A 26,655-nucleotide genomic window follows, 5' to 3' on the forward strand; every position below is an offset into this window, starting at 1 on the left:
GTATGGGTTACCACCTTGCTTTAGTAGTCTGTATATATACGTGTGTGTGTGTAAATATATGTATGTGTGTATATATAAACAGTGTTAGACAGTTGCAATTAGTCTCTAAAAGTCTTATCACTCCACAAATATTTTCATTTCTTCTGTCCGAAGTGTATTAGCAGTAGCATACTAAATTTTAGTTAGTAGTCAGATCCAGCGTGTAGTTACTAGATATCTAGATATTTTAAGTATTTAATAAAAGACCCCCCGCTTCTTCCTTACGACTTTTAATCTAATTGGCTTGCGTAGATTTGTATGTTTTAAATAGGGCATATTTACCTTTTTTCTGCAGGAAGTTTTCTTAATTTGTTAATATATTTTCTTTAGGTGAATCAAAGGAGAGTCCCAGGAAACCTGTGAATGTTGAAGAAAATTCATCTGTGAATTTTTATATTCAAGGAGGAGTTAGTATTTATATTCATCTTTTAAACTGGGAAGATTTATATTTTACTTTAAAACTTCTTGATAATTTACAATGAATGGACACAGTGATGAAGAAAGTGTTAGAAACAGTAGTGGAGAATCAAGGTAAGCCCTTTATTATCAGTTGTTTTCTGTGAAGAGAGTTGAAAACTTGACTATTTTTTCTTTATTATTATTGTTTAGTTTTCCTCATCAGTAGCAGAGTTTTCAGATTTTCCTCTTAGCTATTCAATACTAAAAGAATTCTAATATACAAAGCTTTTTTTGTGATACAAATTTAATTTTTTTAAATTCAGATACACGGTAGGTCTTAAATATAGAAGGTTCTTGCATATATAAATCCATTTGGAAGTTTGTATTTTAGGTAATAATTTAAGCTGAAGCATGTAAAAAAAGAGATTTAAATTATTTTTAGTGTTAGTTTAATTTCTAAATGAAGGCAATGAGAATTTTTTCACTTATCTTTTTCCGGCATTTTGTCTTCTGTGCCTGTACTGTCTAGTGTGGTAATCACTAGCCACATGTGACTATTTAAACTTCATTTACAAAATATTCAAAATTCAGTTAGTCATACTAGATACATTTCAGGTGCTGAATAATCACATGTGGCTAGTGGCTTCCATGTTGGACAGCCCACAGAAAATATTCTATCACTGCAGAAAGTTATTGACAGTGCTGAGTCAGACATTTGTTGAAATAGTTCTGTGGCCCTGTTTTATTTTCAAATTGGAGTTTTAATTTCTGGGAAGGAGTTAAGAGTTCTTGCTTGGGTCAAGTGTTTGCAAAGAAGATTCTTCAAATTCTGTAGCTCCCAAATTTTGAGTTATCTGTATATTGATTTACAATCCATGTAGTTACATGCTCTTACCACATACAGAAATTAGGAATGGTGGGCATTGGAGTCAGACTGTTTACTTATCCCAGTTCTACCTCTTATTAGTTGTGTGAATTAGGGCAAATTACTTAATCTCTGATGTTCTGATTTTTGCCTCATCCAGAGGGGATTACACTGTTTATCTTATTTAAAATTCATGGCTGAGCTTGGTGGATCATGCTTGTAATCGCAGCACTTTGAGATGCTGAGGCAGGAGGATCACTTGACCTCAGGAGTTGGAGACTAACTTAGGCCATGTAATGAGACCTTGTCTCTAATTTATAAAAAATAAAGTTTTTTAAAAATTGAGGTTTGAGATGCTTCATGTAAAGTGCTTAAAATATTTTCTGATATAATGTGGACTGAATATATTTGCTTATAATCAGCATGTTTTGTGTAACAGGATACTATATAACAATAATATTAATTATAGTGATGGAAAAAGGGGAGTGGACAAGAAACAGGAAAGTTTTGGCAATTAGGAAGATTAAGAAAAGATGTTGGACAGAAAACTAAGTAGTGCTATTTATATTTAATCTGAAATTTGAAATTTTCTTTTTCTTTTTTGAGACGAGTCTCTGTCGCTCGGGCTGGATGGAGTACTCTGTCGCTCAGGCTGGAGTACAATGTCTCAGTCTCAGCTCACTGCAACCTCCGTCTCCCTGGTTTAAGCAATTCCCCTGCCTCAGCCTCCCGAGTAGCTGGGATTACAGGTACACGCCACCACGCCCAGCTAATTTTTTTGTATTGAGACAGTCTTGCTCTGTCACCCAGGCTGGAGTGCAGTGGTGTGATCTCTGCTCACTGTAACATCCACCTTCCAGGTTCAAGTGATTCTCCTACCTCAGCCTCTGGAGTAGCTGGTTTTACAGGCACTGGCCACCACCCACAGCTAATTTTTGTATTTTGTAGAGAGAGGATTTCACCATGTTGGCCAGGCTGGTCTCGAACTCAAGTGATCTACCTGCCACGGCCTCCCAAAGTGTTGGGATTACAGATGTGAATCGCTGTGCCAGCCTGACACTTGGAATTTTCTGACCTTGCTAGGTATACGTTAGTGTATCAGCTTTCCTAGGTACTATTTAGATAAACAAGAACTTCATAGAGAATAAAATAAGGACCAATTATGGAAGGCAGCGTTATTTAACAAGTGTTGGTCTAGGAGCTATAAAACCTGAGTTGATGCTGTCTTTGCATTAATTAGATCTCATATGATTGCCTCAACTCTAAGGATTGAACTGATATTGAAGTTTCATCTTAATTATGAAGTGCATCATAAACTTTCAAACAGTAAAGTTTTGCTAGAATCACCGGAGTTGAGGTTTAATTAAAAGACTTTTGAATCTCAGCTTTGATGCAAATCTCTGTAGGTATACTGACTACTGACTATAGTTAAGTAAATGGAAAAGTCATATTGTCCACCCACAATTTTCTTTTTCTTTTCTTTTTTTTGTGGGGGGACAGGGCCTCACTCTGTCACCTAGGCTGGGGTATAGATGTGCAGTCTCGGCTCACCGCAGCCTCTCGCTCCACCTCCTGGGCTCAAATGATTCTGCCACCTCAGCCTCCTGACAGGTGTGCACGCCACCACGCTCAGCTGATTTTAAAATTTTTTGTAGAGATGCGATCTCACCATATTGCCTTTGCTGGTCTCAAACTCATGGGCTCAAGCAGTCCTCCCAACTTGGCTTCCCAGTGTGCTTGGATTACAGGTGTGAGCCACCATACGTAGCCTCACATTTTCTTATTCATAGTTGCAATGAAATGGTTAGTAGGTAGAGATATCTAAAGGAATCACAGGAACCAAACTACTCATAAAATTGGAAGTAAAAGTCTTGAGAGTAAATCCTCTTGTTGGATATGGAGACATATCATGTGCTAGTATATGCCTGTTGCAGTATTTTATATGTTGTTTCTGCAATATCTAAAGTGAGGAGGAGTAATAAGTCCAATTTGATACTACAGGTAGAAAAACTTGTGAAATCAAATTTAAGGAATTTTACAGTGTGTACACAAATAATTGCAAAGCATATTTCTTTAATTATGCTGAGTTGTTAATTCTACCATACAGGTTTTGTTTGCTTCTGAAAAGTGTGATTATCAAGTTATCTAGTTTTTACAACTGCTTTGGAGTTTATCAGGCAAGAGACCTTCTGTTTTGCCTTCATTTTCTCTTATTTGCGCTCTGCTCTGCTGTCATTGACACCCAGTTCCCACTCCCTTCCCAAGAAGCTTTTGTCATAAGGCAAAGAAGGGAGATTGTGCCTAGTTAAAGGACGGAGAAGGTTAGCTTTAGAGGTAGAGGGATTTTCTTGAAAATAAACGAAGTTTTGATAACTGTGAATATTAATATAGAGTAACTTTTTTCTCTTTTTTTGAGCCAGAGTCTTGCGCTATCGCCCAGGCTGGAGTGCAGTGGCATGACCTTGGCTTACTGCAACCTCCGCCTCTTGGGTTCAAGCAGTCCTCCTGCCTCAGCCCTCCTGAGTAGCTGGGACTACAAGCATGTACCACTGCATCTGGCTAATTTTTATATTTTTAGCAGAGATGGGGTTTCATAATGTTGGCCAGGCTGGTCTTGAACTCCTGACCTCAGGTGATCTGCCTGCCTCGGACTCCCAAAACACTGGGGATTACAGGCATGAGCCACTACACCTGGCCCCTAGTATAATTACATGAGAAATATACTATGTTTTTAAAGTTGATATTCATTGTAAGTAGTTTTTTGAAGCAATTTTTGGCTTTTTATTGGCTAGAATTCTAAAATGTATTTTTGCTTCAGAATTTCCTTTTTGAAAATTTATTAAATGGAATAGAATTCAGATTTCATTTGGCATTTGAGGTTGGTACAGTTAGCTTTCTTTTGAAAAAAATTATTTTAAGTGTTCTTTCTGTCTGGAGAGCTCTCTATAACTGTTAACTGAAGGGAAGAAGAATACACAGGAAAATACGTCTCTTTGGCAATGATACTGCTGACAGTCTTGAAATTTATTTACTAAGAAATGTGGGCCAGGATGCACCTGTATAACAGTTACAGCTCAACACAACACAAAGTTTTATATAACTGAAGTTAGGTTTTTTGAAGATAATGCTGGAAGATTTCAAAGCATCAATTTGCAGCTGTGTGGATTTGTGGTGGTATTTGCAACCAAATTTTTCAAATCCTGGTAGACTTTTTTTTTTTAGTTTTAAAGTTACCTTGAGTGGTGATTTTCTTCAGGAATGTGTATATGGTTGAAGATCAGAATGATATATGACTTTCAAAGATACTTCTTTTCTGTGTATAGTCTGTAAGATAATGTGTGGGCAAACATTAATGTGAGGTTTCCCCTTTTGCTCTGCTTAAGTAGTTGCTTATTTAAGATATTGATGACTGATTGGGTTATAGATGGTGCAGTTCAGTTTTTTAAAATGAGAATTTCTTTATGATAAAGAAATGGAGAAAATGTTTAAACTTTTTTTTTTTTTAATGGGAAATATTTAAAACTACAGAAATAAAAAAGCTGCTCCAGTTGTGATCTGTGGACCAGCAGTGTTGGCATCACCTGGGAGCATATGATAACTGTAGGGCCTTGTGCCTCATCTGAGACCTACTGAATGAGATTCGTCATTTTAACAAGATTCCCATGTGATTCTTGTGTTTTAAGTTCATATACCTTTATATGAAGCTATTCATCTGGAGTCATAGCATCTTGCCACTTTTTTTGTTATTGATGTTGTTACATATGGTTTTAATTTTCTGGGAACCTCGAGTGAATTATGTCTTGAGCCAGAATAGCAAGAAGCTAGGTAAGTTTCACTTTTCTGGAAACACTAACAATGGAAATCAGTGATTATTGAGCTCTTATTCTGCCTTAACCTAGCATGAGGCACATAGGGCATTGTGCATTACTTGAATTAGCACAGTTCATCCTCACAAAACTCCATTGATGCATACAGTGTTACGATTCCCACTTTCCAGATGGGGAAATGAGATTTATAGCCATTTTTTAAAAATTCTTTTTAAAAAATAATTACCTAAACTCTATGCTTTACCTGGATTTTATTGATTTTTTTCCCTTTAACTCCCTCTTTTCTGTTGTAGCATTAAATCCAGAGTACCACATGGCATTTAGTTGTCACATCTTCCCAGACTCCTTTCATCTGAGAGAGTTTCTAAGTCTTTTAATAGTTTTTATGCTCTAAACAGTCTTCAGAAATACCAGCCACGTGTCCTGTAGAATATCTTGAAATCTTGGTTTTTCTGTTGGTGTTGTGTTTAGTTTTATTTTGTTTTGTGGTGGAGTCTTGCTCTGTTGCCCAGGCTGGAGTGCAATGGCGTGATCTTAGCTCACTACAACCTCTGCCTCCTGGGTTCAAGCAATTCCCCTGCCATAGCTTCCTGAGTAGCTGGGACTGCAGGTGTATACCACTATGCCTGGTTAATTTTTGTATTTTTATTAGAGACAGGCTGACCTAAGGAGTGCTGGGATTACAGGCATGAGCCACCATGGCTGTTGTTCTTAGGATAAACTAGGGTTAGGTTTCTAGGTTTTCTAAAAACCTAACGTTTTTAGGATAAACGTTCTATCCTAAGACTGTTGTTCTTAGGATAAACTAGGGTTAGGTTTTTAGAAAGTACCACAAAGATTAAGTGTGCTGGTCACGTCATATGGGAAACATTATATCCACATGACATTACTTGTAACGTTAACGTCTATTACTTGGTCAAGGTAGTATTTGCGAGTTTCTCTTGAAAGGAAATTTATACATTTATGTACGTATGGATTTATGTATATGCTTTGAGTTGTAATCCACTAAAGTGGGATTCACTAAAGTGGATTACAACTCAAAGCATAAAGAACATGTTTGTATCCCACTTTAGTGGATTACAACTCAAAGCATAAAGAACATGTTTGTAAATAATATTCATGTATTTATGTATAATACATATTTTGAGTTGTGATCCAGTAAGTTGACTTATTACTTGAATTGATCTAGTTCTGGCTTTTGGAAGCTTTGTTTCTTTTACACACTTCCTTTTACTCTAGAGTCAGCCACTCTCCAAGAAGCCTTGGTTCCTTGTTTCTTTTTTTTGGAGAATGGTATTAGAAACCAAGATTCGGTTACTGGGTATTCTTGTTGGTATTCAAGTGTCCCTACTTTTATACCTTCTCAGTGAACAAAGTGGACAGAGCTAGATAATATATGTAGATGTACTATGTGTACTTACATATCTGTAGTCATTTCTGTATCTTTGCATCTGTATACATATTAACTCATACATAAGCATGAGTTCATACTGATGGCTCTAATTCTCATCCTGTACTACAAGGTTCATTCTAACCTTCCTTTCTTATTCCTTTGTAACTCCATATCCAACAATGAGAAACCTGGCTCTCACTATCCACTACTTATGTGCTTATATATTCACTCCTAATACACATGTAAAGCAGTCAGAATTTCTAGGATGCATTAACAGGAGAAACTGATTTCCTGACTAAAATATGGTGTTTATGTGCAGTGCACTTTAGTATTTAGCCTTTAAGTTTCTAGTCAAAACACTGTTTTCTGATGTTGGTCAAGTTCATTTTTCCCTCACCCCTTTGAGTGTGCTTATGTGATAAATTTGTGATAAAATTAATTTGTCACAATCTGCATTCCATCCTGTGATGATCATTACACTGGTTGATTTTAAAACTTCTGTATATTAACATTTATTCCATGATACACAGTTCTATGGGTTTTGACAAGTGCATAGAATCATTTATTGTCTACTCCAGTACTGTATAGAGCAATTCCTTCATCTTAAGAGGTCCCTCTGCATCCCAGATCTAATGAACCAGAATTTCCATTTTAACAAGATTCCCGGGAGAATTGTATTCATGTTAAATTCATATGTATGTATACGAAGCTGTTCACCTATAGTCATTCAGCATCTTGTCAGGTTTTAAAGTTGTAAATTAACTTGAAGAAAGATTATTATAATCTAGGGATGATAATGGAATAGCCAGTCTAAATATACAATTGAGTATATTGAAATTTGTGGGGCCAAATGAGCATGTAAGCAAGGTAAAAAAAAAAAAATAGAGGGTAAATTACTAGTGTCATGTAATGAGCTATTTGGAAAGTTTTTATATTGTGCTTTAACATTTGTGATTTTAATGGTGAGAAATGGTGTAGTTTGAAAAGAAAGAACGAACAAATGGTATATATTCAGAAGGGTGATGGAAAGGAAGATTTTTATGGAAGTCATAGTCCCCCAATAAAGAAGTACAAGTCCCCTAATAAGGAGAATGTGTTAGACATCTAGCTTTGCAGTTCTTTACCCAAGATTTATTCATTGTTACAAGTTTTTGTGTGGCTTAGTTCCAGGTAAAGGAAGGAGAAAAAAGGAAGCATAGCAGAATAAGTACTACCCATGGGGAGCGCATTACCCATGTGAATGGTTTGAAACCACTAGTCTTACGGAGAGATTCCAGGAATCTTGTGCTAGAATCAACTTGTATATGTGACTGAGAAAGTTGGTGTTACGATTTGAAAATACATGATCTGGTCCCTCCCCCATAGCCGGGCGTGGTGGCTCAAGCCTGTAATCCCAGCACTTTGGGAGCCTGAGGCGGGTGGATCACGAGGTCGAGAGATCGAGACCATCCTGGTCAACATGGTGAAACCCCGTCTCTACTAAAAATACAAAAAATTAGCTGGGCATGGTGGCGCGTGCCTGTAATCCCAGCTACTCAGGAGGCTGAGGCAGGAGAATTGCCTGAACCCAGGAGGCGGAGGTTGGGGTGAGCCGAGATCGCACCATTGCACTCCAGCCTGGGTAACAAGAGTGAAACTCCGTCTCAAAAAAAAAAAAAAAAAAAAGTCTGAAAATACATGATCTATCACTATGATATGAGGTGACCGTTCAGTCAAAAGTCAAATTTAGATGTTAAATTGCACTCAAGTTTCTTTGGTGTAGATAGATTGAGATCTGTTATTGAGATTAAAATAATGTACAGACAAAGTTGGAGATATGCAGAGTCCTATTCCAACAGTACTGACTTCTGGAATTGAGTATCCACAATATCTCTCAGAACTGAGGTATAAGGCACAAGAATAGTGGGATACTCTTTTTTTTTTTTTTTTTTTTTTTTGAGACGGAGTTTGGCTCTTGTCACCCAGGCTGGAGTGCAATGGCGCGATCTCGGCTGACCGCAACCTCTGCCTCCTGGGTTCAAGCAATTCTCCTGCCTCAGCCTCCCGAGTAGCTGGGACTACAGGCATGCGCCACCATGCCCAGCTAATTTTTGTATTTTTAGTAGAGATGGGGTTTCACCATGTTGACCAGGATGGTCTCGATCTCTTGACCTCGTGATCCACCCGCCTCGGCCTCCCAAAGTGCTGGGATTATAGGTGTGAGCCACTGCGCCCAGCTGGGATACTCATTTCTTAATGAAATTGACTCCCAAGAGCTATTTCTCAGTTCTTCTGTTGTTGCTCACAGAAATAAAAGTGTTTGTTTTCATAATGATTGGGCAGTTACTATGTGGTAGATACCATGGGATTCTAAAATTTGAGTTTCTTTATAAAGCTTATGATCAAGAAAGTGATAACAATCCAGAAATACATGTATGTATCAGGTGGATGCCATAAATGCAGAGAGATATCAAAATCTCTGCTAGTTCAAATGTAGGAGTGAAGTTTGATGATAAGAACAAGTATCAAGCCTAATATTAAAATGAGGAGTTTTTTTGTTTGTTTCTTTGTTTTTGGAGGGATCGTTTAAAACCATGATAATCTTAAATTTCATATATGTTAAAAATGTCCTGGTAATGTGACTTCAGTGGTAAGGCATTTTGATAGGCTTAGGTAAAAAGTTGAGTAATTTAATTTTTATACTGAAGAAAAGTATGTTAGTAGAGGATTATGAGTCCTAGGATCAACAGTTTTTATGTCAAGGGATGGGGCCATTGGAAAAGAGTCAAGTAATAGTCTAAATTCCCACAAGCCTAAAACAAGGAGTCTTCTTGCTTTTGTGCTTGAGATTGATTATTGTTACTTCTATTGTTACTATTGTTACTGTTGTTATAGTTCTAAATGACTCAGTCCTCAGTTACATTAGTAAAAGGTAGGGCTTTTATGTGAAAGGAAAATTTGTAAGAAAAGAAATAGAATTGTAAATGGGGTACCAAAATTCTAAATAATCTTTTATCTATTCCAGTTTTAGAATGTATTTTGTACTGAAAGATTGTCCAGCAACCTAGCGTCTGATACATACTACGTTCTTTATTTCAGCTTTTAAACCAAATGACTCACAGTAAAAGCTTTTTCTTAGGTGCAGTACGCACCCCATAGGTTTATGCAGACAGGTGAAATACTAAATAATAAATAATTAAATAATTGTGTTTAAAATTATGTATTGCTGGTAACTTCATTTTTTTTTTTTGTAACAGTATTCGCTAAAGTAATTTAAAAGCATATAAATATTTAAGACTTTTTTTTTTTTTTTTTTTTTTGAGACTGAATTTTGCTCTTTTGCCCAGGCAGGAGTGCAGTGGTGCGATCTGGCTCACTGCAGCCTCTGCCTCCTGGGTTCAAGCTATTCTCCTGCTGCAGCCTCCTGAGTAGCTGGGATTATAGGTGCACACCACCACCCCTGGCTAATTTTTGTATTAAGCCTTTTTAAAAAAACAAACTAAATATCAATAATCTCTTTAAAATTGAATATGTATTTGTTTATATATTTATTTATTTATTGAGGTGGAGTTTTGCTCTTGTTGCCCAGTCTGGAGTGCAGTGGTGCTGTAACAGCTCACTGCAGCCTCCACCTTACGGGTCAAGCGATTCACCTGCCTCAGCCTCCCATATAAATTTTATATGTATCTTATGAAACTATTATTCAGTGACTTTTAAATGTATGTGTACATAGCCCTTATTTCTTATCTAGTCATTTTCTGCTTACTTAGAAAATACTTACTTTTGAGTTTACCCCAGGTTCAACATAACTAAATAATCAACTTTGAAATTAGTCATGCTAAAAGTTACTCTTCCTAGTGTCTTTCCACTTTTAGCAGTTTTAATTTCTTCAGTTAGAAACTTTAAGGCGATAGGATCATATTGTACTTTAAGAAGAGTTAATAATACAGTTTTGTCTTGGATTGGTAGATTAGAATGCTGAAAGGAACTGTTGTTTTTGTTAGTGAGTGCCTAACAAAGCAGTGGAACTACCTGGTTTTCAGAGTTGTACAGATGAGAAGATGTTTTCCGAAACCTTTTGTAGCTTTTTTTCGTACTATTTCATCAAACTTTTTATTTATGTTTATGTGTGTGTATACTGCATCGTGATATGAAATTTATTATGTAGGTCATGGTCCAAAAAGTTTCAAAGCCATTGTTTGGCCACTAATTCTTAAAACTTAGCATTTAGTCATTGCCTGCTACTTTCCAGATTCTTTCTGCAGTCATGCTGAAGTGGAAAGTGGTCTATACAATAACTAAAATAAAGGCCCTGACTTAATAATTTTCAAGACCTAGTTAAGAGAGAGATATATATATAAATAATTGTAATATTGTGAAGGAATTATTAATAACATGAGCAAAATATTGTGGGAACATGAGCTAGAGCAATGATCTGTGCCTGGAGAAACCAGGGAATGACTACCTAAAGGACATAGTTTTGAATAGTCTTATTTTTGAATAGTCTTGAAGAGTGAAAAGTTTTATTGATTGTTTTGGAGCAAAAGTATTCTTCAGACAGAAAAGTATGGAGAAGGTACAAGTGCTGAGTTCTAAAATCATTTCCCACAAAATCATGCCTGTGATTGCATTTCACCCATTTCCAGTTCCTCAGTCAGGAATTGGGCCAGTTTTATTTTTCTTATTTTATTTTGTTTTTTTGAGATTGAGCCTTGCTCTGTTGCCAGGCTGGAGTGCAGTGGTGCAGTCTTGGCTCACTGCAACCTCTGCCTCCCGGGTTCAAGCTATTCTGCCTCAGCCTTCCAAGCAGCTAGGATTACAGGCGTGTGTCACCACATCTAGCTATTTTTTTTTTTTTTTTGTATTTTTAGTAGAGATGGGGTTTCACCCTGTTGGCCAGGATGGTCTCGATCTCTTGACCTCATGATCTGCCCACCTTGGCCTCCCAAAGTGCTAGGATTGCAGGCGTGAGCCACCATGCCCGGTCTATTTTATCTTTTTGCTTTTACTTAAAAGTATTTTTTTTCCTGTGGCATTTTGTTCTAATAGAAACTCTAGCTCAATACTCATTAGTTGAGGAGATGAGCGGGTGAGTTAAAATTGTGTATGTTTAAAATCTGTTCTTTCCAAAATGTTTATTTCACAAATGTTAGTGCAGTGTGTTAGCTAGAGAATCAGGATACTATACTAGAGACCTCAAAACACAGGGGCTTAAATATAACTACTTATTTCACTCTCAGGTAAGTGAGTTCTGTCCTTGGAGATTATCCAGGTCCTCTGGTTAGTGAGCACCCTTGCTCTTCTTAATGTATAATAATCTAGTGGTTGCCCTTTTCAGCTACTAGGGAGGAGATGCAAAGTGGGAGGATTTAAGGCAAGCCACTTCATTTTTAAGGCTATGATGTAGAAATCACACATCACTATCACTTCTAGCTGTATCTCGTTGGCCAGAACCTACTCACATGACTACACTGAACTGTAGAAGATACTGAGAAAGCTAATCTTTAGCTGGATGGGCATGTGTCAACCAAAACTGGGAGGGATGGTTATTAATACTAGAGGACAAACAAAATAGATACTGGGTGGATGGGGAGGAGCATGTTTTCTACCACAAACATTAATAGGTTTTTTTTTTTTTTTTTTAAATAAACCACTCTCCTAAGAGATTAGTGGCTTTCTTTTTTTTTTTTTTTTTTGAGACGGAGTTTCATTTTTGTTACCCAGACTGGAGTGCAATGGCACGATCTCGGCTCACTGCAACCTCCGCCTCCTGGACTCAAGCAATTCTCCTGCCTCAGCCTCCCTAGTAGCTGGGACTACAGGCGTGCGCCACCATGCCTAGCTAATTTTTGTATTTTTAGTAGAGATGCGGTTTCACCATGTTGACCAGGATGGTCTCAATCTCTTGACTTCGTGATCCACCTGCTTCAGCCTCCCAAAGTGCTGGGATTACAGGCGTGAGCCACCGCGCCTGGCGTGGCTTTCATTTTTTTGAACTTCCTTTCAGTTCTCCATATGTATTCATAATTTGTATAGTTGTTATTACAGTGTTGGCATTTATTTACACAGCCTTCTCTGAGCCTCTATTTATTTGTTTATAATTTGAAAATAAAAGGATTAAATAAGAGCCTGCTGACACATGGTACCAACTAATAACATCATATTTTCTTTTTTATTAAATAATTTGTTTTGAAGATATGTGTAGATTTTATTCATAGACATTTTCTGTATTTATACTTATAAATATGATAGTCCAAAGAACATCTAAAGCAAATTTTGAAGTAATGATTCTCATTTTGAACTCAAGAAACATCAGTGGTTTTTATCTCTCATACCAATATTGAACTCCTACTAGGTGTTAGGCAATTATGTTTTAATCACTTTTCATCTTCCCAGTAATCTTGAAATATCTTTATTAGTTCTACGTGGCAGAAACCTGAGGTTCATCTAACCAGTGTGCAGGTACAAATAACAATTAGAAGGAGAAGAAAAAGGCTAGAGAGCTAGAGGAAAATAATTCATGTTTGAACTTCAGAACATCAAGTTAGTCCCAAATTTGCCCTGTAAGTGTGTGTCTACAAATTCTTTCAAGAATTCCCTAAAAGAAGGCTGCCTTCCCTTTTCTTAAGAGTTGGGGTCTGGCTTTTGTCCAGGCTAGAGTACAGTGGCACAGTCATAGCTCATTGCAATCCCGAACCCCTGGATTCAAGCGATCCTCCTACCTCAGCCTCCTGAGTACCTACGCCTGCAGGCACGTGCCACCTCACCTGGCTAAGTTTGTATTGTTTTTGTGGAGACAGGATCTCATTATGTTGTCCAGGATGATCTCAAACTCCTGGTCTCAAGTGATCTTCCTGCCTCAGCTTCCCCAAGTGTTGGGATTACAGGTGTGAGCCACCATGCCAGCAAACTCCTTTGAATGACATTGACACTTAAGCAGTAGCTATAGGTGGAAGGAAACAAGAGGCATAGGATGAGAATTTAGTGCAGTATGCTCTGTTCTTTAGTAAATACAATTCTTTGATTTGTGTATTTGTAGCTCTCTTTGTCAAGCACACAATTCTCCATTATAATTCTGTGGAATATTAGTTTACCTTCTATCAGGGTTTTCCCAATACCCCTTCCTGAAATCTAATTCATCTAAACACTATTAACAGGTTAAAAAAATAAAGAAAAAGTAGGGAAATTATATATACAAAAAAGAAAATGTGTGCTAAGAACAGAAGTAAATGAATGTGTATGTTATTTAATATAATTGAAAATAAATGACAGATCTAAGGCTTTGGTATAGGCAGTCTAATTTACATACAATGTTTAAATACTCACAGACAGTCTCTTCTCTAGTGCTACTAGCAGTTTCTGAGGTGGCTGTTGTATACATTTGACTTTTCTTCATTTTATTTTAATTTTTTGAGAGAGAGTCTCGCTTTGTTGCCCAGGCTGGAGTGCAGTGGTGCGTTCTCGGCTCACTGCAACCTCCGCCTCTCAGGTTCAAGCTATTCTCCTGCCTTAGCCCCCAAGTAGCTGAGATTACAGGTGCGTACCACCATACCTAACTAGTTTTTGTGTTTTTAGTAGTAATGGGGTCTTACCATGTTGGGCAAGCTGGTCTTGAGCTCCTGGCCTCAGATGATTCACCTGCTTCATCCTCCTACAAAGTGCTGGATTATAGCCATGAGCCACCATGCCCAGTCTTGACATTTGCCTTCTTTCATGCTCATTTTTACCTTTTCAGATTTTTAAGTTTTGTTCAGTTATTTTATTTCTTTTGGCCTGGTTTTGCCAATTTATTGACACATTATATATTAGATGATTTTGTTTATATTTTTCTTATTGAATGTTTACTTGTCTGTTACATTCACTTGACTTCTGTGGCTTTTAGATTTTTACATCATTGTACTTTTTTACTACCTGCAAAGAAGATTTCACAATCTTGGATGTAAATGAAGAAAACTTGTGATATAGTAGATTGCAAAAAATCACAACTTTTACACTTCAGTATATATTTTTTTTTTTTTTTCCTTTAGATCATTCTCCAAAACAGTCAGTATGTATTTTATAATTTTAAAAAAGTATTCTTTTACTTAAGGCCTGTATTGTTATTAAATTCAGGAAAATTTACACTGGTACAATACTTGAATTTTCAATCTGCATTCCAGTTTGATCAATGATCTTTCAGTACAGAGATTACGTATTGCATGTGACTGTGTCTTTGTCTTTCAAAAGACTATAAGCTAGTTATTTCATAGAATATATTTCTCATTTTGGGTTTTTCTGGTATCCACATAGGATTAGATCCAACTTATGCATTTCTTACCCTGCATACCCAGCTGGAGAACTTGTAGGTAATGATACAGCTTTCTTAGGTGTTTCACAGCTGGAGCTCACATTGTTTGTCTGCCCCTATTAGTGACGCTACTTTCAATCATTAGGACATGGTGTCCAGTTTCTCCACTGTGATTTCTAATTTATCTGTTAGAGCTAAGAAGCAATTTCTGAGAAGACACTTTGAATCTGTGTAAATATCCTACTCAGCAAACTCTTCCCCTGGATTTAGCATCCATTGATGATTTTTTGCCCAAACCAGCATTTTCTATGATGATTGCATAATAATGGTTTTCTAAGAGTGCTACCCTGTCTACATTTACCAGTTGACATTCAGAGCTCTATCAGAGCCCTCTGTTTCCGTCATCTGCGCAGATTCAGGGGTTCCTGTTTTGAGTAATGATTCTTAATTGTCTTTATTTTTATGCTCAAATTAGATTTGGTCAATGGACGCTTCCTCAAGTTGGCTCCCATATCCTTTTGTTTTTCCTCTGTCCTTTTTGACGTGCATCCATATTTTTTCTCTTTTCATTTTAGCCCAGGAAGATTGTTAAACTCATCTTGTACTTTTCCTGTTGCAGCCTTAGAATCTGCCATTTCTCAAAGGAGCTGTAGTTTATTTAAGTGTGGAATAGTATTTAGAAGTCAAGATTTACGTGCTAGTTGATTGTAAATTTAAAACTTCAGAGAGGATGAGTTTATATTGGTTGATAAATAGCACATCAAAAGACACATTGTTGTAAATAAAAAAGATATCTGCATAGGGCCATATTTTTGGTATCACTATTTGTAGAATCAAAGAACCAAGAACAACGTGTACATCCTTGAGGGACATGAAACTGTGATGCATCTGCAAAATGTAATATATGTAGTTGCACAAAGAAAAGTATGTTCACTACTGTGGAATGATCTCCAGGATATAATGTGTATATGATCCACCACCATTTATTTAAGAGTGTAAAATATTTTGATGACTATTTATGAAAGGGGCAATATAAACATTCATAATTTGCTTATATTAAAGAGGGAAAAAATAAAAATTTTTAAAATGTTTACTATAGGAGAAGAGAGGACATAGTGTAGAGGAGTCGGGAATGGAAGCTGAACTTCTGACTATAATTTGTTCTGTAGCTCTGAAGTTGGATCCAAGTAAATAAAGCAACATAAAATCAGTAAGAAAGCACAGTCTCTATTAAAAAAAGCAAATGATCCTAACTATGCCAAATTGGTAGTCACACAGAGATTAAATTATTCTACCTGCCTTGATAGCAGTCATTAGATTATAGAAGTCAGTATTCCTGAAAACAAAAGGAATTGCATAGTCATCTTAACTTTAATAATCATATTGTTTATAATAATGGTATTATTTTGAAACTATTAAAAATGAAATAAAGCAAATAAGCAGTGCCATTTGCAACCAAGAAACTCAACCCAAGTGATGACATGAATGTAAACTCAAAGAAATAAAAAGCCTGCAGTTTTGAATTTGAATTACATGAATTCTTAATGTATTTTCTCTCAAAATGCACACATCCTAGCTCATTCCATTGAAAAATCCTAAATAAGGCAGCCAGTCCAGTAGTAATAGATTCATCTAGTACTCAGATTGCAGTTTAGTTTCCAATTTATTATAAATAGAGGGGCTTTTTGATAAAATGGCTGGGTTATAGCCTGAAGCAAGAAAGACACAAGATGAGCCTGGTCCGTCCTGTCATATTAGAAAGACAGGTAGGCTGTCAAAGAAAGACTACTTCGGGTCTTGTCAGAAGTAGTTAGAAGCTAATAAAGGGATTCCTTTTGGTTAAAGATGGGAGAGTTTGGAAATCAACAAGGATGCTTGACAATGGAATAAAATTAATTAAATAAATACAAATCCATGAGTTCATATTGGGACTTAAAAATTTCTTGGTGTATTTTGAAGGATGCTGGTGATTTCACTCATTTTGAAAACTGGTAAATAAGGAAAAGAAATGAAGGGCCTTTTCTTATACCTCAGAGTTAACAAATATGAGGGAAAGTTTCACTTTATGGAGGTGTTCCCCCTAATAATGAAGAAAATATGTATTGATTAACTGATGAATATCATGATTTTACTGCCTCTAATTAATGAATGAAGACATATGATCATCAATGGCTGCTAAAAATATAGGTTATGAAGTGATGGAGAGCTTTATGATGGATGGATAAGGCTGGCAGTACCTGAATCCACAGATTTATACTAAAGCTCACAGAAAAGGAAACAACAAAACATTAAGTGCCTTCTGGTGGAAGTCCACAATACCACTCATAAACTATTCTTGTCAAGAAGAGCTGAAGTTGAATCTGATCAAGTCTCTAGATATTATAGCCAGTTTATAAGAAATACAAGGGACGGAAAAATAAGTTAAATGGTAACACAAGGGTGTGCTTAGCAAACTCAGGAAAGCAGAACAGTGGAAGAAGCAATCATGAGACTAAAGGGATAGCCCGATGTGGAAATTTAATGTTACTCAATATACTTAATGTTTAATATAATAATATTAAATATCTTTAATATTGAAATGTGATCTTTTAAGATATGTTGGAATTGCACATGTCTACATATAGTTTTTTAGTTGAATCAAGATAGGCATGAGTTGATAATTGTGGAGCTGGGTGAGAGAGTCAAGATAATTCATCGTATTGCTCTATACATTTGAAATTATATGTAAAAATATACTTGGGCCGGGTGCGGTGGCTCACCCCTATAATCCCAGCACTTTGGGAGGCCAAGATGGGTGGATCACGAGGTCAAGAGATCGAGACCATCCTGGTCAACATGGTAAAACTCCGTCTCTACTTAAAAAAATACAAAAATTAGCTGAGCATGGTGGCACACGCCTGTAACCCCAGCTACTCGGGAGGCTGAGGCAGGAGAATTGCTTGAACCCAGGAGACGGAGGTTGCAGTGAGCCGAGATCACGCCATTGCACTCCAGCCTGGGTAACAAGGGCGAAACTCCGTCTCAAAAATAAACACACACACACACACACACACACACACACACACACAGAGAGAGAGAGAAAAGAAACTTTAATTTGAATTACTGTCTTTTAAATGTGATATTTCTCTTTAATTTTCTCTAAGAAAACTATAATTATAGTATCTATTAATGGTGATTTTTCTTTTGGGAATTGAGTGAGGGATTCAATGGGTTTATTTTTTTCTATGGGTCTGTTATCTGAATAAAGAATTTAGTATTTTTAATAATCCACCTACCACTTTAATATTGTGCCAATGAGATTTAATGTACTTTGAGGATAACTCTTTAAGTGTTGTACAGATATTTCAGTTGTATAAAAGACTAGTAATATTGTTTATTACCTAAAATATTAATTGGAGATCAGAGATTTCATAGCCAGACTTGTGAGTTTTACATAAAAGATGTAAAACTGTATCCCTAATGTCTCTTTGATTTACTTACTTAGTCATCCATCTACCTATGAAACATTGTGCTCTTCATTTAATATTTGACATAAGAGTAGCAATAAGTCAGTCCCAGCACCGCTCAAGGAACATATGGTCTTAGGTAGGTAGGGTACGTAGAAACAAAAACACTCAGTGATTATTACATTGTTTGCTTGTAACCAAGATAGAGGTGTATATTCAAGAAGTTTTGGGAGTGCTGAGGAAGGATACCTAATTTAACGTTGGGTTGGGATAGAGTTGGCAGAGATTTTTTGGAAGAGTAGCTATGAGGTGGGACTCAAGTTAAAAATTACATAATGAAAAGAGAAGGACTGGTACAAAGGCAGGAAATGGAAAGAGTAAGTGGCTTTCAGAGAATTACATGTAGCTTGTCATGTAAGCTTGAACTTAGTTCTGTAAGTGAGCAACTAGCTGAAAATAGATTGGAGATTCCTGAAAAATCTCATACATGTTTGTTGAACTTTGTTATAGGATAGAAGACTTGAAAGGCCATGATCAGCTTTTTATTTTAGAAAGAGCATTTTAGCGGAAGGCAGAAATAAAATTATTAGGGAGAGGCTTTTCATCTATTTTAGCTCAAAGTTTTATGTCTGTAACTTTTTTTTTGGCCCCATATATATTTTTCTTTCATTTTTTAAAAAAAACTCTTTTTAAAAAAATTATGGAAAACATATAACCTAATTCCAAAACTGAAGACTCATTTCAATTGCTGTTCCTTCTACTCTTCCCTCCTTTTCTCTTCAGGTAATCATGTTTGAATTAGTTGGACCATTGTTGCTTTTCCAAAAATACAAGCTGGTATATATGAATATTTTTCCTTCTTATACAAAAGAAGCATTCTGTAAACATTTTGTGTCTTTTTTTCACTTAAACTGTATCTTAGATCATTCTGTACCAGTAAATAAGATATTTCTTACTCTCTTTTGCATATTCTTTTTCCTGCTAAAGAAAAACTCAATAAAATAAATGCCTTATTCAGTATTTCTAATACCCAGGGTAAATACATTCTAACAATAAACCTGTGCCATTAGAGTAGCCTAGCCTCCGGCTGTTGCTTTATCTCCAGACAGAACTACTACTGCCTAAAGAATGTGAAAGGAAAGATATCTTTTTTTTTTTTTTTTTTTTTTGAGACGGAGTTTCGCCCTTGTTACCCAGGCTGGAGTGCAATGGCGCGATCTCGGCTCACCGCAACCTCCGCCTCCTGGGCTCAGGCAATTCTCCTGCCTCAGCCTCCTGAGTAGCTGGGATTACAGGCACACACCACCATGCCCAGCTAATTTTTTGCACTTTTAGTAGAGACGGGGTTTCACCATGTTGACCAGGATGGTCTCGATCTCTCGACCTCGTGATCCACCCGCATCGGCCTCCCAAAGTGCTGGGATTACAGGCTTGAGCCACCGCGCCCGGCCGGAAAGATTTCTATATTAATTTAAGAATTTTGATTTGTTAACAAGCAGTTTTTACTTGCTATGCATCTGGAATGATTAATGAAGATACTTTTAAGAATTATAGGCCCATGGTGGCCCCCACAAATCAGTCATTCATCTATCTACTTTTCACATATTTACTGAGCACCCATCTGTGTGGTACTATGCTAGGTACAGTAGAAAAAAGAAACAGGATCCTCATGAAGCTTTTAAGCAATTAGAGAGTTTTCTGCTTAACTGTTTGATGAAGAACTCATTTAACAGCACTTTCTTCTAAGTGTTTTCTGACTACTATACCAAACTTGGTTGTATCTTTAGTGCTCCCCATATATGTGGATCAGTTGTCTTAAGCATAGCAAAGAATATTTATCTGTTTATATGACTGTCTTAAGGTTAAGTAGTTCTTTTAACGGTAAGGACTTTGTCTCATCTCAGTCTCTCCCCAGTGCCTAACACATGATAGTTCTCAGTAAATTTTATTGAATAAATGAAAGATTTGCTTACCTACTGTGTTAAGGGAAAAATAAAATTATATGTCAGGAAAAATATATTTTAATATCCTTGCTAAAATTTCTCACAAGGGATGCAAGTAAAATATGGCTTTAAAAATTAAAATTTAAGGCCGGGCGCGGTGGCTCAAGCCTGTAATCCCAGCACTTTGGGAGGCCAAGGCGGGTGGATCACAAGATCAAGAGATCGAGACCATCCTGGTCAACATGGTGAAACCCCATCTCTACTAAAAATACAAAAAATTAGCTGGGCATGGTGGCGCGTGCCTGTAATCCCAGCTACTCAGGAGGCTGAGGCAGGAGAATTGCCTGAACCCAGGAGGCGGAGGTTGCGGTGAGCTGAGATCGCGCCATTGCACTCCAGCCTGGGTAACAAGAGCGAAACTCCATCTCAAAAAAAAAAAAAAAATTTTAATATGCTGGTTTTGGACCTCAAAACTATGTGACCAGAGAGCAGACATGATGGCATAAATGATCTTTATAGCATAAGCCTTTAAGAAGCAAATTTTTATTTACCATTTCTACGAATAAAACATTTATTCCATTAGATTTAAAGACACAACTGTGCTTGTTCATACTTTAAGCATTGATATATCTTACTTGTAGAATCAAAATTATTCTTGCAAATTTTTACCTCTCTGTTTTCATGCAGAAATTACTAAATTCTTGTTCTGGAAAAAGAGAATTACTGTCCATTGTCTCAGAGTAGTGCCTCCATCTGGTGGCATTTTGGAAAATTACAGAAGAGGACAGGAAGCTTGTATTTTCTTGTATATCTGTAAACTGTATTACCTGTGGTTTATCATAAAGCCAAATGAAATTACATCAAAAGCTGAGTCTACCATATATACAGAAATTTAATGCCCTGGTTTTCAACATACAAACAAATGACATTGGGGATAATTGCATAGTCAACTGTTTAGTCCAGATCATTTCTGCTCTTCGACTAAAAATTAGAAGTGAAAAAAGGATACTTTATGAAATGTTAATCATGTATGTGTATACACCTTAGGAAATAGAATCATGCTGTTTCAGATTTATTAATGAGGAACTTATTAATAAGTGATTTTCTCAGACAAGCAGTGTTACTGATGTTTTTGAGTAAATTAATTTTATCGTAGCTCAATTGTAATAAATTATATTCTCCTGGAGTGATAGAACATAGAAACTTGAAAATGAGCAGAAACTACAAATAAATTTCTGGCTGTTACTGTAAGACTTTTTTTTTTTTTTAAACACATTTGATGTTTTCTTCACACATTTCCTACTTTATAATTATCAGAGCTTTATAAAGGTAGGTACCATGGCTTCAACTTCTTGATTTCTCAATTTCTAACCTAGGATCTTGTACTTAGTAGATTTTGCGTATTGTTTTAGAAGAAGATTACGATCTTATTGCTTATGTTTTAGCCATAAAAATCTATAAATCTCTCAACTATGTAATTATCACGTATAAATAGATAAATCTTATCAAGTATGACAGTTGTTACTATAGATTAAATCAATTCCATTTTTTTTGGCCAAAGATAGTTGAAATATTAAGTATGAAATAAAATTTAATGATTTGGGGCTTTCTACTGACGTCTAAGAAAAATTAAATTCCTAATGAATTTTGTTTGAAATTGTTTATTTTCAAATTATAGCCAGTCGGATGATGATTCTGGGTCAGCTTCAGGCTCTGGATCTGGTTCGAGTTCTGGAAGCAGTAGTGATGGAAGCAGTAGCCAGTCAGGTAGCAGTGACTCTGACTCCGGATCTGAATCAGGCAGTCAGTCAGAGTCTGAGTCAGACACTTCCCGAGAAAACAAAGTTCAAGCAAAACCACCGAAAGTTGATGGAGCTGAGGTAATCAATAAAATACCCAATGAAAGGTAGATTGCTTGTATTACTTTGGGAAAATTTAGAGCATTGGTTTATACCATTCTTAACCTAGCTTTTAGAGAAGATGAAAAACATTTTAAAATTTACTTTCAGTGATTCTCACATTCATGGTGGTACATCTGTGAATTAATTGGCTTGGAATAGATGGAGTCTCAAACTAGAAGACACAAAGTATAAATCACATACACACAAATTAAACTTGTTCTGCCTCTTGGGCAGAAATTGAGTTTCATAAACAAGCATCCATTGTGTCATAGAGAAGAATTTAAGACTTCATGAGGTCTACTTGTTAACTTTACTGTGTATGATCTCTGCTTTCAAGATCTTCAAAGGAGATAGTTTATTGCTAATAGCAGGATAATTTAATAGAACTTAGAGTCCTCAGATATAATGATAGAATAGGGTAAGGGGCTAATTACGCTTGAAAAAAGCTACTACAAGAGAGAAAAACTAGTCCATACTTGATAATAGTATACGGTGTTACTTGGAGTACCAGTCCATGAGGAGTTAAGATGCTTGAGGGCCAGAATATAAATTGACACACAGCTTCCTTCATAGAGAAAATCTTGCTGCCACACCTCTCAATATCTGAACTAAAACAATGTGCCTAGTGACATCGTTGATGTATATTCTTAGCCTCTTCACCTCACACTGATAAAATAGGTAACCACACTATGAGTAGCACTGATATAGCATATTATCACTTTGTTGTTGAAAATAATGCTGTTAACATCAAGAGGATATTGATTAATATTGTCTGTGGAACTCAATACACCAATTTTTTAAATGTATAACTAAAACTCAGCATTTTATTTAATTACCTTGCAATGATAATTTTGTTACATATAAGTAAGGAAAATAGTCTTCATTACTTTGAGGCAGTAAAAATGGTGGTGTAGTTTTTCAATAAATTAACCTTTTTATTCAGTTTTCTTAATACTTCATCATTCACTGGTTTATATTTCTATTATAGTTTTGGAAATCTAGCCCTAGTATTCTGGCCGTTCAGAGATCTGCAATGCTCAAGAAGCAGCAGCAGCAGCAGCAGCAACAACAACAACATCAAGCCTCATCTAATAGTGGATCAGAAGAGGTGCATTTTCATCATGAGCTATTATTTTAAAAGTGGATGTGTTGGTGAATCACTTAACTAGTATTTGTGAAATTAATTAAAAATATTTGCTTTGAAAGAATAAATAGGAAATACTTTAAGTGTATGTATCAAGAATCTTGAAATACAGACTTGGCATTATCCAGTAATTCAAATTTTAGGGATTAATCCAAAATAATCAGTGGGACATTTGTGTGCATTTGATCATCACAAATTAGAAATAAATGTGAACCCCATTGGAAATGTGATGTGCACCTACGCACGTATATCCGTGTACATATATGAATAAAAGAATATTATACTGTTAAATTATATTTGTACAAAATAATAACAGTTCTCAACATATTTTTGAAAGAATAGATGGCCACTCTATAAACAATTTCATTTCTTTCTGTGCAAGCATGCATACACGTATGTTTGCACAGAAACATTTAGGAAAAATTATAACTCAAGTTATGGTGAAGAAAAAGTTAGTTCAAAATTTGGCATGCTGGCACCTAGGATTCCTTGTTGTGGCCATAGTAGGCAACAGTAATGGTCTCCAGAGAGGGTAGATTTTAAGGTTTTATTTCTATCATTGTGCTGTTTACCTAGTTTCACTGGCTATATTAATTTGCAATAAAAATGTTACTAATTATTTTCAGTTGGTTAATGTAAATAAAACTACATTTAAAAAAGACTTCACAAGTACTGTTATTCGTAAAGTGAATGTTAAATAGTATAGTAAGTAAAAATTTTATATGGTTAGATTCTGATGATTAGTGAATGATACTATTTTTTTTTTCTACAGGATTCCTCTAGCAGTGAAGATTCTGATGACTCATCAAGTGAGGTTAAAAGGAAAAAGCATAAAGAGTATGTAATTTTGTTCAACTGACTTCTTCCTCTTAGAAAAATCCTAATGATTTTGTATTTCTTTATGAAAATTGTTGCCAAAAGGAGACTTTTCAAAATTCTTGGTTCATGGCATTTTATAAAGTTAATTTACATCATTACACAATTAAAGATAAATCTCTAACATCTTTCGGTGACCACCTGAGGTTATTATGCCATTTCTTTATCTCCTATAACTTAACCCTATATGTTTTTAAACTTTAAAATCTCCTTAGTTGTAATATCAGAAAATCTTAATAACTTGGGTAATACAGGAGAAGAGGGATGACAGGATGACTGATTTTGGATGATTCTTTTAATTATGTTAATAGCTGTCCTTACTGTTCAGCTGCATGTGAAATTTACTTCATACTGCAGAACTCATTTTAGAACTCACTATAATTTTCTAAAGATCTTGACCCAGAAAGTATTAAGAATACTTCAGATTCTCAATCCATGTTCATTTAAATGGTTTGGAAATATTATTCCGTTGTCTTGTCTTTTATTTTTCTATTTGCCTTTGATATTCTGCATGTTGGATTTGTTAATTATTTTTCCCAAAAGATTCATGGGTTTTTAATGTTAAGATTCATGTTTTTTAGTGTGTTTATCTTTCATTCTGAAAAATCGATCATTTTATCTTTGGATTTTTTTCCTTTTCAAAATTACAAATCTCTCTGGTCCTCCTATTAATACATATTTATTGGATCATCTAGGTTTTTTTTCCCTTGAATCTTACTATATCATTTTTTAAATCCCTTTATTGGCATGCTGGATTCTGATTAATTTTCTTAGATTTGTCTTCTAGTTTTTAAATACAGCATCATTGCATTTTCAACTACTGTGTCTTATCAGCTGTTTTAACTCTTCCACTGAGTTGAGAACTTCTAAACTTAGTGTGGGTGCAAGCAAATATGTTTAAAAAAATGAGTAATTTGGGACAATAGACTTCCTTGGATATAAAAATTATAATTTGTATTATAAAAATGTAAAATGGAGACTATTTTCAGTGTGCAAGCCCTAAGAAGATCTCAAAAAAGAATTTGTTTTTATTATGTTTTTATCATAAGCAGATTTTACCATATATGCTTGTTTATATAGCCTTCATTATAAATATAATCGGTGCAAAAGATACACAACAATGAAGCAGAAGCATAACTGAAATAGGATATAGTGTATTTGTAAGAATTAAATGTGTGTCTTTCATTTGAACTTCATATAATAGCAGAATATTAACATTCATCCAGTGTTTTTTCTCTACATGTTGATTGGGATGAAATAGACTTAATAGACTAAAAACAGTAATAAAGGTAAGGTACTCAATGAGAAGGTACTACTGCTTCAATTTTTTCTTTTACATTTTTCTGTACTATAAGTTTTTCTTAATGTGTACTATTTAAAAAATCAGTGTAAAAGTGTGTTTTTCAGACTCACAGCCTCTAGAGACTCTAGAGAATTAAAATGGCATGGATTAATATTTCTTTTTTGAGAGGGCAAGTAGAATAATTATACAAAATTTTAATCTATAATGAAAATTAAAATATCATTTATTTATTTGCCGTTCACTGCCGTGTGACTAAGTGATTAACAAAACTAGAGTTGTGAGAGAAGTCTGTGAAGAGTATTTTCCAGAATGTGTTTATTCTACAGTTCCATCATTTTTATTATGAGTAAAAGCAACAGCATTTTTCATAATAACTGAAATATAGTTTAGTTGATCTGATCATCTTTGTAGTTTATTAGGGATAAAATTTGTCGTATAAGTACAAATAAAAATACTTTATAAATTTTGTCTCCAGTGAAGATTGGCAAATGTCTGGGTCAGGATCTCCATCTCAGTCTGGTTCAGATTCAGAATCCGAAGACAGAGATAAAAGCAGTTGTGATGAAACGGAATCTGATTATGAGCCGAAAAACAAAGTCAAAAGCAGAAAACCTCAAAATAGGTATGGTCTGTTTGATAGTGAAAATTGGTTGTGGAAGGTATTCATTCTTTTTGTATACAGTTTCTTAAATCTTGTTTTTTTTTCCCCTTGCCCTTTCCTAGATCTAAGTCAAAAAATGGAAAGAAGATTCTTGGACAGAAAAAGAGACAGATTGATTCCTCTGAGGAGGAAGATGATGAAGAAGATTATGATAACGATAAAAGAAGTTCTCGTCGCCAAGCAACTGTTAATATTAGCTATAAGGAGGATGAAGAAATGAAAACAGATTCTGATGACCTACTGGAAGTCTGTGGAGAGGATGTTCCTCAACCTGAGGAAGAGGAATTTGAAACCATAGAAAAGTTTATGGATTGTCGGATTGGGAGAAAAGGAGGTAGTTTTAAAAAGACATTTATTGTTTGGTTGTTTAAATAATATTTACAAGAGTAAAGAGCCACGTGCGGTGGCTCACACCTGTCATCTCAACACTGTTGGGATGCCGAGGCTGGTGGATCATGTGAGGTCAGGAGTTCTAGACCAACCTGGCCAATGTGGCAAAACCCCATCTCTACTGAAAATACAAAAATTAGCTTGGCGTGGTAGTGCGCGCCTGTAGTTCCAGCTACTTGCGAAGCTGAGGCAAGGGAATCGC

The 26,655-nt window shown here is 35.7% G+C and overlaps 2 protein-coding genes across 3 annotated transcripts in view; one reads left to right on the forward strand and one right to left on the reverse strand.

Annotated features, from left to right (window-relative positions):
- LOC141585071 (uncharacterized) overlaps window positions 1-315 on the reverse strand; it is a 177,814-nt gene extending 177,499 nt beyond the window's left edge. Inside the window, exon 1 of the mRNA XM_074402243.1 lies at window positions 265-315. Within this exon, the coding sequence (XP_074258344.1) occupies window positions 265-315 (51 nt within the window). The remainder of the gene's footprint in view (window positions 1-264) is intronic.
- Window positions 1-26,655, forward strand: part of CHD1 (chromodomain helicase DNA binding protein 1) — a 78,540-nt gene that overhangs the window by 1,740 nt on the left and 50,145 nt on the right. For both annotated transcript variants that reach the window (XM_039469717.2, XM_039469714.2), the window contains exons 2-7: window positions 370-570; window positions 21,857-22,058; window positions 23,068-23,187; window positions 23,996-24,060; window positions 25,878-26,024; window positions 26,126-26,397. In XM_039469717.2, coding sequence (XP_039325651.2) covers window positions 518-570; window positions 21,857-22,058; window positions 23,068-23,187; window positions 23,996-24,060; window positions 25,878-26,024; window positions 26,126-26,397 — 859 coding nt within the window. In that variant the 5' untranslated portion in view covers window positions 370-517. The remainder of the gene's footprint in view (window positions 1-369; window positions 571-21,856; window positions 22,059-23,067; window positions 23,188-23,995; window positions 24,061-25,877; window positions 26,025-26,125; window positions 26,398-26,655) is intronic.

The sequence above is a fragment of the Saimiri boliviensis genome, chromosome 1 (assembly GCF_048565385.1).
Source record: "Saimiri boliviensis isolate mSaiBol1 chromosome 1, mSaiBol1.pri, whole genome shotgun sequence".
In the NCBI taxonomy this organism is placed as follows: domain Eukaryota; kingdom Metazoa; phylum Chordata; class Mammalia; order Primates; family Cebidae; genus Saimiri; species Saimiri boliviensis.